The sequence below is a fragment of the Melanaphis sacchari genome, unplaced genomic scaffold (assembly GCF_002803265.2).
Source record: "Melanaphis sacchari strain LSU unplaced genomic scaffold, SCAv2.0 Contig4_pilon_pilon, whole genome shotgun sequence".
In the NCBI taxonomy this organism is placed as follows: Eukaryota; Metazoa; Arthropoda; class Insecta; order Hemiptera; family Aphididae; genus Melanaphis; species Melanaphis sacchari.
The window spans coordinates 4,328,182-4,341,751 of record NW_020271335.1 but is presented as its reverse complement, the minus strand read 5'-3'; the positions used below and the strand labels follow the sequence as shown (position 1 = coordinate 4,341,751).

At 26.1% G+C, this 13,570-nt stretch overlaps 1 protein-coding gene across 2 annotated transcripts; it reads left to right on the top strand.

Annotated features, from left to right (window-relative positions):
* The first annotated feature begins 780 nt into the window (after positions 1–780).
* LOC112598824 (G protein-activated inward rectifier potassium channel 4-like) lies at positions 781–12,489 on the top strand. Of its 2 annotated transcripts, XM_025345454.1 has the most exons (5): positions 781–1,039; positions 4,669–5,137; positions 8,523–8,967; positions 10,653–10,892; positions 12,068–12,489. In XM_025345454.1, the coding sequence occupies exons 2-5, from the start codon at positions 4,833–4,835 to the stop codon at positions 12,437–12,439; spliced, it is 1,362 nt and encodes a 453-aa protein (XP_025201239.1). In that variant the 5' UTR covers positions 781–1,039; positions 4,669–4,832; the 3' UTR covers positions 12,440–12,489. The 2 variants fall into 2 exon arrangements, with proteins under 2 accessions (XP_025201239.1, XP_025201240.1); XM_025345455.1 differs by lacking the exons at positions 781–1,039; positions 4,669–5,137 and adding an exon at positions 7,859–8,030.
* The last annotated feature ends 1,081 nt before the right edge of the window (positions 12,490–13,570 follow it).

Sequence of the window (13,570 nt, the reverse complement as noted above, 5' to 3'; positions counted from 1 at the left end):
ACAATTAATCAAAAAATAGTATACTAAAATTAATATATTTGGTACCCAAGTATAGATACTTAATTTAAATATTATTTACTATCAAAAGATTTTCTACGGTCATATTATTTATAATAAATTACCATAATCGATCATTTTAATATTTCAGAATTGTCTCGTTATTGCAGAGGAAAAAAATAACAGCAGAATACAGATCAGTATAATTTAGTATAATAACACGATTTTAAACACTAATTTTCTTACAAAAGTCATAGAATTATTAAATAACTAAACACAAACACACTTAAGATAAAATATTATAAATATTTACTATGTTTCTTAGACAACTCTTCACTTATTCGTTTGAACAAAATGTGACCCATTTTGTAATATTAAAAGTAATAAACACATTTTTTTTTTTTGTAATTATTTTAATTCATTTTAAATGTTTTTCCTTATGTATATTTATACATTTTCAGGTTAATTTGTTTGACAGTGTTCCAATTTTATATCAGTTCCATATAACATAACAATATTTAATTCTAAGAATTATGTATTCGATAAAAAATTATTAATAATTGTTCTATACACGAACAAATCACTACCAATGAAAATAATCGGTTAACGGACAAATAAAATTATCGGTACACGTTATATTTAAACGTCTATGTATAATAAATTCAATCTTAAGTCGTGATAACATATGATTACCATTACGCGTCAACGTCGTTATGATATCATGACAGCGTGATTATTCAAATATACTAATACAAGGTCCCAATGTGCAATAAGCCTAACTAGTTTCAGTCATACAGATTCATTCACCGTCGGCACGCGCGTCGACTACGAACACGGTGCGTACCTATCGGTCGACTAACTGTTACTTGTATTGTAATTTGTAGGTGAATAAAAAATAGTATTAAATTCATAGAATAAAAGTATTGCCCGTGTTCAAATGATAATAGTAATAATAAAAAATAGTCTAGGTAAATGTATAAAAGAACTTGTGTTTTAAGTTGTAAACATCATTCCGTGTAAAACCAATCACGTTAATTGAAACGTAAGTACCTGCCTACTATTATGGATATTTTTTTCGCATAAACAAATACAAATAATTTTGAATTTAATATAACATATTCTGAGCAATTTAAAAGCATCTTTTAGTAAAAATAGTATTTTACAGCTAGATTTATTTAAGATCATAGACATAAGATATTATATCGACTATATAAACTCATACATTATGTTAAAACTAAACATGTAAGTATACTGCAATTAAATATTCAAATGTATGGAATTTATTCTTTTTAATAATATGCCTAAATCTACAGTTACAAATTTCGTAAGAAATCATAACGTCGCGTATATGTAATTAATTTTTAGAACAAATAATCATATTTAAAATTATATTATGTAGTTAAATAGTATACTGAACTTAGAATCCGCATTAATTATTAGTAGGTACGTTTTTTATTCATATAATTCTGCTTGTATGTATACCGTTTGAATGTCACTACTTTCGATATTCGTCCTCTAAAATTATGATTGAAATTTTGAATAAAAATAAAGACAATCCATGTAAAACAAATGTCGACGCATCTCAAAGTGTATTATACAAATTTACGGGTCTCACTAATGTCACGTCCATAATTTCTATTTACTATTCGTTATAAATGAAGTTATTGTTTGACTGTATACTAAAAAGCGGCACCCACACATTTCTTAGATGTCATTTGATCTTTTGGATTATGGATACTAATGGGATCTAATGGTAATACAGATCGACTTTAGTCAATTATTGTGGAATTTGAAAATAATAATAAAAACTATAGCCTGTAATTATTTTTAATTTTATCTGGTATATATCTATATTATATTATAAATAATATTTTTTACACAGATAATTTTAAATTTACATAATGAAAAATAAATATATGTATGTCAACAATAATTTAAAATCTTTGTACTTGTTTATTATGTTTATTATATAAATCATTAATATGCTATATAATATTTTTTTTATTTCATCGGTAAGTTATTTCAAGAACGTTATCTTTTAGATAATTTATTATTCATTAAGTATGCGTAGGTGTCTCCTGTATTTTGCTAGGTATAATAAAAGTGGTATACAAACAAAATGGATTACACACAAAGTAATAGCGTCTGTTTATGCTGTAATATCTTCTATATTGTGATGTAAGATAAATATTAGTTTTATGTATCAACTGCTGAACACTAAATAAAAATTTCCAAAAAATAAGAATTTTTTAATTTAATTTAAAATTATCGCAAAATTTGCATTACCTTCATCGCTTCTATAACAAAACCTAAATGTTTCTACTACAGTGTTTTTTAATGCTCAGAAACAATAGTTATTATTATAATTCAATAACAAATATATCTATGCTTAAGATATAAATCAACTTTGTTTATACAGGTTAGTTTCATTTGAATTTTATCAAAAACCGTCTGCTTAATAACTTACTTTAATTCTCTTTTTATTAGCATAAAGTACATAAATAGGATAAATCATTTATTTTAGTTTTTCAGCAACTTTATTGATTTATTTTTAATAATTTTGCGATTGCATACCTACCTTTAATTTTATATATTTCTTTAAAATCACTTAAACACACTATCACACTAACAGGTAAATACTACTATTTGTTCTAAATTTTATATTTCATTAAATACTATACGACGTCAAAAAATCAATAAACAAATAATACATTTTTTTTCACATACTTGTTAAGGTTTGGTAAGTTCTACTTAATACAGTAGTTAAATGATTAAATAATCTATGTAAATTTCTTCACGAAAAAATAGTCTACAGTTTAAGTTCCTATACAACAAAAATAAATCACTTATTTGAATTTTTATATTGATTACAGTTGCATTTTCAAATAGTTAAAATTTAAAATTTTATACTTACATCAAATATACAAGATACATTATTTTTGACCAGACACTTTAAATTTTTACAAATATTTACTTTGCATTCAAATTTATACAGTTAAATGAGACAGTTATTATACATATTATATAATTGTATCATTTCAGCACTTTAACTTTTTAATGGAATATTGAATTCAAAATATGTTTGGGAAAAAATGTATATTTTAACATTTTAAATGTAAATTAAGCCTAAACTAAAGTTTATATGAACAGTTAACTTTGGAAAGTTAAAAAATTAAATTAATAATAATAAATATCTAAATACCTATGTAGCAATAATACAATGACATGAAACATCCAGAGGCAATGTACCGTTTTTACTAGTACAGGAAACCGTAATTATAATTACAACCGGTATTCAGCGATTAATTGTCGGTCCCAACGATCGAGGCCATTTAGGTGGCACGTACCAAAGAATTATTTTGTATTTATGTTATTAGCAAACGTAAACCTACATAGTTTAATAATTACTGCATAATGCAATTCTATGCACTGTGCTTTATTCTTTAAATTGGTAATTTAATTTAGTTATTTTTGATATCATTATTTTTTACGGCGATAATAAGTTTGAAAACACGCATGTTCTTAGATTTCAAAAGTTTTATTTCAAACGTGATTGGATGTCAAACGATTATTTTATTAAACACAAAAATATTTAACGAATTGCTAGTGAACAAGGTGTTATAATAGAGAACACATTTATAAATTGATACTATAATAAAACATATCGAAAATTTTAGATTTCAATAACTACTCATACAAATATATAACGGTGTAATTGATTCATACGATTTGTACGAATCCTATACATCTTTGAATAATGATTCTGCAAAAATAAATTAATAATAAATCTATAGCAAACCAGCGTGGGTATAATAATTTGTACGAGGTTGATACTTGTTGAAACGAGTAAACGTCGAATAATCGTCTTTTATCAAGTCGGATACGAATGGTGTTAGACGATAAACCGTTAACATAATATAAGTAAATACGAATAGAAATTTATAACTATGATCGATACAATTCGGAACAGTACGCAAGATAATCTACAGCCATCTGAGTAGAAATTTCATGCATTTTCATCAGTGTTACGCAAACTACCTTAACTCTATCTACAATTTAATTCAGTAAATATGACATGTGTGTATTGAATTGCTTAATAATTAATATCTATAATAATTATAAGAGTTAATTGAATATAAAAATAGTTAAAATATATTTCAGAATAGTTAATAAAAAATGAAGCTAAATCAATTAAATCGTGAATGACTAAATTATTATATTTTCACAATTTATTTCACTAATTATTATAGCTTTTTTTTACAGTCAAATTTATTGTTTTAACAACAATAATATTATTCCATATTAATCTTTGAACAATTATTGTAAAATTAATATTCACACACGTATTAAAATATATTGGTTATAAATAACAGATATCATCTCAATAAACGTTAACCGCTGGTTAAGCATATAGTTTATGGGCCCAACACTGCAGGGTTTGGATAGAGAAAGTTAACAGCGCACATCTCACCGGTCAAATACGTAATAATATGCTTATCGTCTATTGCTCGATTACGCGGGTTTAATTATTTAAATAATTATATATGGCCGTATAATGCATTTTTTTTTTTTTTTTTGTCAAATAATTTTGAACGGTTTGCATTTTACGCGAAATCCAATAAAATATATTTTTTCGACCCCCTTTAACCACGGACGTTTTTCGTTTCTTAGACGGAATCCACAACGAACGCTGTAACACTGCCGCCGTGGTGAGCCATCTCGTATATTATTAAACGTTAAATAACTATCCACTACAACGCTTTCTTGTCAGCCCATCTCGCGCGGTTTTTTTAAACTTAAACAGCCTTAGTACAACACCGACACATCGTCGACCTATGCCCGAACGAAACATGAACTCGGACCGCACGTCTCCGCCGCCGTCGAAACTTCCGTCTCCCGCTACAAGTTCATCGGTGCAAGTCACCAACAGGGCCAAACGGCCGAACGCGTTGCAAACGTCGAATACCGGATACAAAGGTAGCGACGATCACAGAGTCGACCAAAGGGACGCCGCACTGTTGCTGTCTCCGTTGTGCGATGAGGCGCTCCTGTCTACCGACTCCGACGGAGTTGCCATCAATGTCGAATACCCTGTACAGGCCAACGGTCAGCCGGTCGTAATTCCGGTAACTAAACACAAGTACGAGGTTATAATTATTGTTATTGTTATATACACTTAGTCCATAACCCGATTAATTAATTTTTTTGTTTTGTTTTTTAACTCCGAATTCTATCGCTAATTTAACACATCGCAATGTGCACAATTTTGATTACAATAATATAATATTATTACAGGAACGCTACGAAAAAAATACCACACGTTGCGGTGGACTCCATTAAGAGCACAGATAACGTTTTCGTTTTTATTTTTAATAGCTACTAGTCTAGTATTTAAAGCAGCATAACCGCATCACACATACGAAACGTATCATTAAAATACATATATTCAGAGTGTAAATGAACTATAACCAACAAACTAACTTAAACCCAACTTCGCATCAAAATTAATATTATTGTCTTCCAATCAAAATAATAAATGTCAATTATAAATATATAATAGGAGTAATTAAACAAATTAAAATGTTAACAATAAGTTTTTATTTCCTTATAATTGTACGAGTATTAACTAATAAATAACCAGTCTCCAACTTCAACGATGTTTTGGGTCAATAATTATCATGAGAATTTCAGTTTAAAATTATCTCGATCATCTTCAATTGCCAAACATGGCGAATTAAAATCTTGAAGTGCTACAATTATTTTAAATGCGATAAAACCAGATGTGGCTTTGTAGGCACTTATGGGTCTTGTACCTATTATACATCAATTATTATTATTATTTCGTTTATTTATTTATTACTATTCTATGGCGCTAATAATGATATAATTATTAATTAGTCGTAAAGATATCTCTAGTAAATATGTAGATTGTGAAATTAATAGCTATGATAAATCTATAAAAAATGTTTTTAGAGTATAACCGTTTCAATTACAAATTATATACAAATTACAAACATCACTAACACATAATTATGATAAACATTTAAATGTTTAATAATGACGAAATAAGTAGTTTTAATTGAAGATGCATCAAAAATAATTTTCAAAATAATTAAAATAGCTACAAAAAGAAATAATTTTTTTTTTTTTTTTTTTAATAGGAACCTATTACTCTTAGACAAAAATTATTCAACTCATGAGTATCTTATATCTAATATTCAACTTTTGAGTATGAAATAATATACATTATGAAATGTTTAAATCAAATTACAATTTCTTGACATTTCGAATATAATGAATTAGTATATTTAGTATTAATTACGTATTAGTATATTATTAGAATTAGTATATTAAGTTAAAACAAAAATACAACAGTTATATAACAACAATTTCATTATTTTTATTAAATTTCCTCTATGAAGAGAATTTTTCATTTTACGAAACATGTACTATAATAGTATCAAACAAATTTATTTTAAAAATCGTATCTTGTAAAACAAAAAGTTGTAACTGTAATGATTATAAAAACTAATACTATATTAAAATTCTTTACTAACTTTTTAACTTGTTTTCGTATACCTAAAATTAAACTTTTTGTCATACCTAATTGATTTTTTTTAATATGTTTTTTTCTAAAACATATCAATACAGTTTTTATTCTTATCAGTGTTTAAATTTATTGTAAATCTAATAATTACTGACTATCATTATAGGTACAGAATTGGCATGATTATAATAATATAATTCATATTATCTGGTACAGTGTTCGTCAACACAAAAATCATAAAAGAAAAATAATACAATAATCATCCTTAAACACAGTTCAAACGTTATTATTAAATCTAATAACTTTAATTCACATAATTAAAATAATAACTAAAATGTGGCAATCGGCTTAGTAAAGTATTATTACATGCGTAAATTAAATTAGCAAAAATTTAAAAAAATATATAAAAGAAGTATAAACACAGATTATGAAAAAATAAATCACTATTACACCGTTCAGTTGCTAATAATTTTTAACCGGTTAAACAAACCAGATTGATTCTAACGGTACCTTAATATTTTATCTGCATAGCTAATACTATATTACTATTTTATAAGTGTAAATAATTAGACCTAATTTCATGATCTACTATAGATAGATAGATAGATAGATATTAATCCTTCAATTTTGTAATATTTTGTATCTATTTTAAGTCCATGTAAAGTGTATAATATAGTCTTTAATTCAGCACGAACAAAACATAAAATTGATAGGATTTTTTTCTCAAAAATTGTATACTTAGGAGCACTTATTACGAAACTGATAAATATAGTTAAACTATAATTAAGAACATTGTATACAATAAACAATCGTTAAAGTTTTTAAAATAAAAATCATGATATAGAATCAAATATTACATCAATATCTTATATTTAACTTAAAGTTTAAACTGTACGCCTATATATGTTTTTATACTATACTAGCCGGACGTAGGTTGTTGTGATGAAAATATTGTCTATAAAAATATTATTTTTTTTTTACTTATTTTTCTTCCAACAAATATATAATTAATAGACGTTATAATTTGTGTTTTTATTAAATCATACCTAATAGTTATATATCAAAAATGTTAACTTTTCGAAGAGTTATTTAAATATAATTATATCGGTTTTTTTAGCCCTTAAAATTAATCTTACTATATTTAAAACCAACATTTTATAAGTTTTATTTAGTTTAATATAAATATTAAACAATAATTAAACAGTGATATTTAAAAATATTAATATGTATGATATTTTAATTTAAGCTATCTATGCTATTAATTATTAATTTATTAACCAATGAGATCATAGTAATATATCTCTTATTATTTTGTTACGACCACAGACATTAGTCTGTCCTACTATATTAAGAACATTGTTAGTTTGCACTAGACACCTATGATGAATAGTTTGTTGTATTTACAATACTCTTGACGAAATAAGTAACGCAAGCAAGTTATGTGCGATATTATTTTAGAGACAAACAACTGTGATAATCATAACGAGTATGATCGATATTCCAAAATGTAGATACAGTGAAACTTCCACTTTGACAAAACTACATGGATAAAAAAAAAATATTTACCATGAAGAAATTCGTTAAATATAATTAAATTAATTTGTTTTTAAATTGTTTTGTTTTACAGAAAATTTCATTAAATGGAAGTTTCACTGAATCATAAGCAATGATATTAAGTTTATAGATGCGGCTTTTTATAAAAATATTTAAGGCAACACAACTGATACGTTATTAAGCAAAATTATTGCACTTTCTTTCATTTTTGTGTTAATATCAATTTTTTATGGTTCAGAAGTTTCTGTGTGATTAAAAACTATCGTTTATCTCTCTATTATACATACCTAAGATCGTAAACGTTAAATGAAGATACGATTACAATATTATTAAATTTAATATTAATAATTATTATAATAACATTTTTACCTGCCAATTAAATTACAATTATTTAAAACCGTCTGAAATCCTGACATTGTTTTAGTACGAGAAAGTCGCATTTGACGTCACCATCGATCTACCGGAAGGCCAAACGAAGAGCGCTGTTCAAAAATGGCGAATGTAATATCGTCCTGGAAAACGTATCGAAACTTCGGCGGCGCTACTTGCAGGACCTGTTCACCACACTGGTGGACGCGCGATGGCGATGGACTCTGTGCGTGTTTGTCATGAGTTTTCTACTTAGTTGGCTCGCTTTCGGAATAATTTGGTACTTGATCGCCTTCACTCATGGTGATCTGTCGCCCGAAAACATCGACAACCCGGTATGGTCGCCATGCGTGATCAACATGAAAACGTTCATGGCCAGCTTCTTGTTCAGCGTGGAGACGCAGCACACCACGGGGTATGGTTACCGAATGGTCACAGAAGAATGCCACGAAGCTATTGTGTTTTTCTGCTTCCAAAGTATCGCCGGTTTAATGATCCAAGTATGTTCAATAAACAATTCGTTCAGTGTACTAAATTATCATATACTGTTTTGATTTTTTTACAAAGCTATTTAGTTATATGATATTGTTGTTATTTATGTAAAGTGGTTAACATAAAAAGATTTAAATTTGGGTAAACTTAATATTCGGCCCGAAATATCAATTGTATTTAGATTAAATCAACCAAACTTTGTAATGGCCTAAATCCGTAGGCTCAATGCTATTTCAAAAATCATTTTTTCAAGAGAAAAATCTTAAACTTAAAACTGTTATACTTCTTACGAAATGAATTTCAATGATTTTCAAACGTAAAAATTTAAAAAAATGCTTAGATTTTTAAATTTAGATTTGTTCTAAACAAAGCAATAATGAAAACAATTTCGGTTAAGAATAAATCTTTTTGTTATAAATGTATTTTTCTCTCTCTTATTTAGTTCTATTTTGTTCCGGATTAAATGCATATTTCTCAAGAAACAAAATGCGGTAAAAATAAAAGAATGTGTTAAATGATATTATAATTAAAATAATAATAATATGAAGGTGGTATTATTATATACATCATTTTTATTTCTTAAATAAATTTACAATAAATAATATCATTGTACTACCGTATTATTATTGTATGATTGACAAAATTAATAATACGAACACTTTTTATTATCACTAATTATACTTATTTTAGTACGAAGATATAACTTAATGGCTTTAATAATATAATTAAGAACCAAAAGGTTCTATTTGGATCATTACTGAATAATATATTTGTAAGTTGTATTGATTGACTCTAAATATTTAAAGATAATATAGAACAATCTCAAATAATTATTTCATTTTTTTTAATTACTGCCTAGGTCACTCATACAGTGTTTGTGTATCTTATAAATCGTTTTTAAACAACATTTTGTTTGTTGATCGTTCAACTTAGTTACAACATATGTAATCATCTACTGAGTTATTAAATGAAGAAATATCTATTATTTTTTTTTTAAATTTAAAATAATAAGGTAAATGTAAACTAAGTTTTATAACACCTTTGAACAAAAAAATATCAAATGCATATTTAATTTTAACATCGTATGGTTATAAGGTTTAATATTATTTTAACTTAGTATGCTATTTTTAAAATAAGCTGAAAACATCTAGAGCAGCGGTTCTCAAACTTTTTATTTCGCGTACCACTTAAGTATATTATCAATCAGTCGCGTACCACTGAAGATTAAAAATCCTACCACCATGCGGCCTTCCGCAATTCCGCGTACCATCATGTAGTCTTTCGCGTACCACTAGTGGTACGCGTACCACAGTTTGAGAACCGCTGATCTAGAGCATTACAATAGATCATTAAACTATAGTTAATGTATTAAGTTCATAAGACAATTTAGTTAAATTATAAAGTTTAAATAAAATTAACTTTTAACTAATCAATGACTGTCATTTATTATGCTATGATACAAAAATATACCACATTTAAAAATTTAAATAAGTTTTCAATTTACATCTAAGACGGTCGGCCTTATAATATAATTATATTAATTTATGTAATTAGATGGTGAAATTATGAGAAGATGGTGTTTTGTATCAACTTTTAAGTATAACCATAAAATGTTTTACGTCTTTATCATTGATCATTTTATACAGTTCTGCTGACAAAAAAACATATCGGTATTTTAATGGTATATTTTTAGGCGTTTATGGTGGGTATCGTATTCTCGAAGATGTCACGACCAAAACAACGCAGCCAAACGATCATGTTCAGCAAGAACGCGGTAATATGCCGAAGGGACGGGCAATTGTGTTTCATGTTCCGTGTTGGTGACATGAGGGAAAAGTCACATCTAATTGGGACCACAATCCAGACTAGACTCATACGATCTCGAGTGACACCAGAAGGAGAAACATTATCGCCGCATGTGACGTGTTTAAAAGTGAGCAAATAAAAATAAACCTTTTACAAGTAAACTTTTATAAAAATAATCTTATATATAAAACTGTTTTAATTTGAACATGCATAGCAGCACAAATTTACTTCGTTTTTAGTATAACACTAAAATCTCGTTTAAAATTACTAAAAAATGTAATTTTATACGTTGCTAAGTAGCTGATAAATGTTAAGTGTATTTTATGGCATTTGTTTCAGTAGACTTTTCTAGTTAAATATTCACCGTATTATGTCTGTTGTAAAGGTACTTCTTTTAAGTTTTACAATTATTTATATTAATAATGATTGCGGGCTAATTTTTATGTTACATTAGTATGTATAAAATAGGAGATATAGAATTTAAAATATTAACAACTAGGAATGCAATACATAGATTTCCTTTTTTTCTAATATTTAAATGGCAAGTTATTGCTTTTTATCATTTTTTTAACACTATTAAACAAATAATTACAAAAAATTTATAAAAAAAAAAAAGAAAAAAAACAATGAATTTAATAATTCACTAATTTTATAACATGTAATATTTTATTAAATATCAAATTTTTACTTATAAAATAGCAAAAATAAATGTAAATAATTATTATACCAAACTACATTTAACTATACTTGTCGTTCTTTTAATTTTTCATATATTTCTCAATTATATTCTATATTTTAGATATAATAGGTATGTGTATCTATAACAACTTTACTATAAAATTCCTTAATTTTTTTAAAAAAAAAATAACATTCTAGAATATACCTTATAATTACTAAAAAATTTTTGTAAATAGTATACATTAAAATTCATATTTTACGAAATAATAGTTATATTTTACTGACGTTTTGGTCCACTTTCAATATCGACAATATCAAAAATATTAGATTTATCAGCAGTTACGATATTTATTTCAATATTAATTATATGCGAATTGTTGAAACAAAAGTATTATTGATTATACGTCTATACAATAATATATTAAGAATTGGTTACAAGTAACTTCTATACCACAGTTTATAACATTATAGTGTGGCTAACTAGTAACTACAATGTTATCAATAATACAATACAGACGAGACACAAATATCTTGTATAAATAAAAAAAATTAGAATTCTGAATTATTGAAAAATATTTTGATATCATTAAAACATTTATCATTAACAAAATATTTTGTTTTCAGATAAGTATAGACGACGATGACGAACGTGTATTTCTAATGTGGCCAACCATAGCCGTACATGTGATCGATCAGGACAGTCCGCTGTACGGAATGAGCGCGGCGGATCTATTAAATGAAAAATTTGAAGTGATCGTAATCCTGGAAGGCACCACTGAGTCGACGGGGCAGACTACGCAAGCACGGACATCGTATTTATCATCAGAAGTTCTATGGGGACACAGGTTTCGACCGTTGGTCAAATATTGCAAGACGAAATTGATGTATGAAGTAGACTACTCGCAGTTCCACGATGTGTGCAATGTTGATACACCACTGTGTAGTGCCAAAGATCTTGAAACATACTTAATGATCAACGAACCGAAAATTACATAATTTATTGTGTATTAATAAAACCCAAAAATACACATTTTTTTGAATTCCAATTATTGTTTATTTTTATGGTTATAAAATCTTACTTTGTTAGTTAAATTTAAACAACACAATTTGCACGAGTTTTTTTTATATATATATTATTGTACATACAATAATACAATTCTTATAATTTATAAATCATGACTTTTATGCAACATATCTTTATAGCGAGAATCGTGTTTTAATTATTTAGCCAAACACTTACTTCAAAAAAACCATTTCAGTTCTTAAAAATGATCACCTACATAATAATATTTGTATATTAAATATTATATTGTGTTAATTTATAGTAATAATAACATTTTAAACTTAAACTATTTAAAGCCATTGAAAACTTGATAACAATATACATGAATATATCTGCAAAATTTAAAAAAGCTCAAAATGGCAAAGAGTCCTTATGATAACATATTATACTATTTTTAACGTACCTACCATATACACTTAAATTATTCTTACTACTTAAAATTTTTAACTTTGTACAGTATTGTAACTTGTAACTGATAATGGAAAGAGTGTCTTTGTAGTCAATATCTCTAACCTCTAAAATAGTACCTCAAAAACAATATCAATTAAATTCACATAAAAATTTCTCATTTTTGTTACCAAAAAAACAACCTTTAAATTTAATAATAATTAAACAAAAAAATAATTATAGAGTAAAGCTAGAATTTTGATGAATTTCGCATTTTTTAATTTCTTTAAGTGCTATACCGTTCTAACCAAAAACTAAATTTGTATATAACAATTTAAAATATGTTATTATTTTTCTATTTTATAATACAATCATATTATTATTTTAATCATATCTAAGTAGATAAGCAAGTCATAGTTATTTGTCATTTTATATACCATTTTTAGATCTTGATCTGATCAAGTTTCGGCATTAAACATTATTAACTATTTCTTTTATACAACTTTAAAATAATCAATTATCATTAATTGCTGACACAATATCATAATCGATCAATTAATAATAATTATTAAAATTAAACCTATCAATTTTTTTTTTTTGATAAAATTGATAGCTATTTTCTATTTTGGAGTCATTTATGACAATGTTTAATACGTCTTCATATATCAAATTTTTTG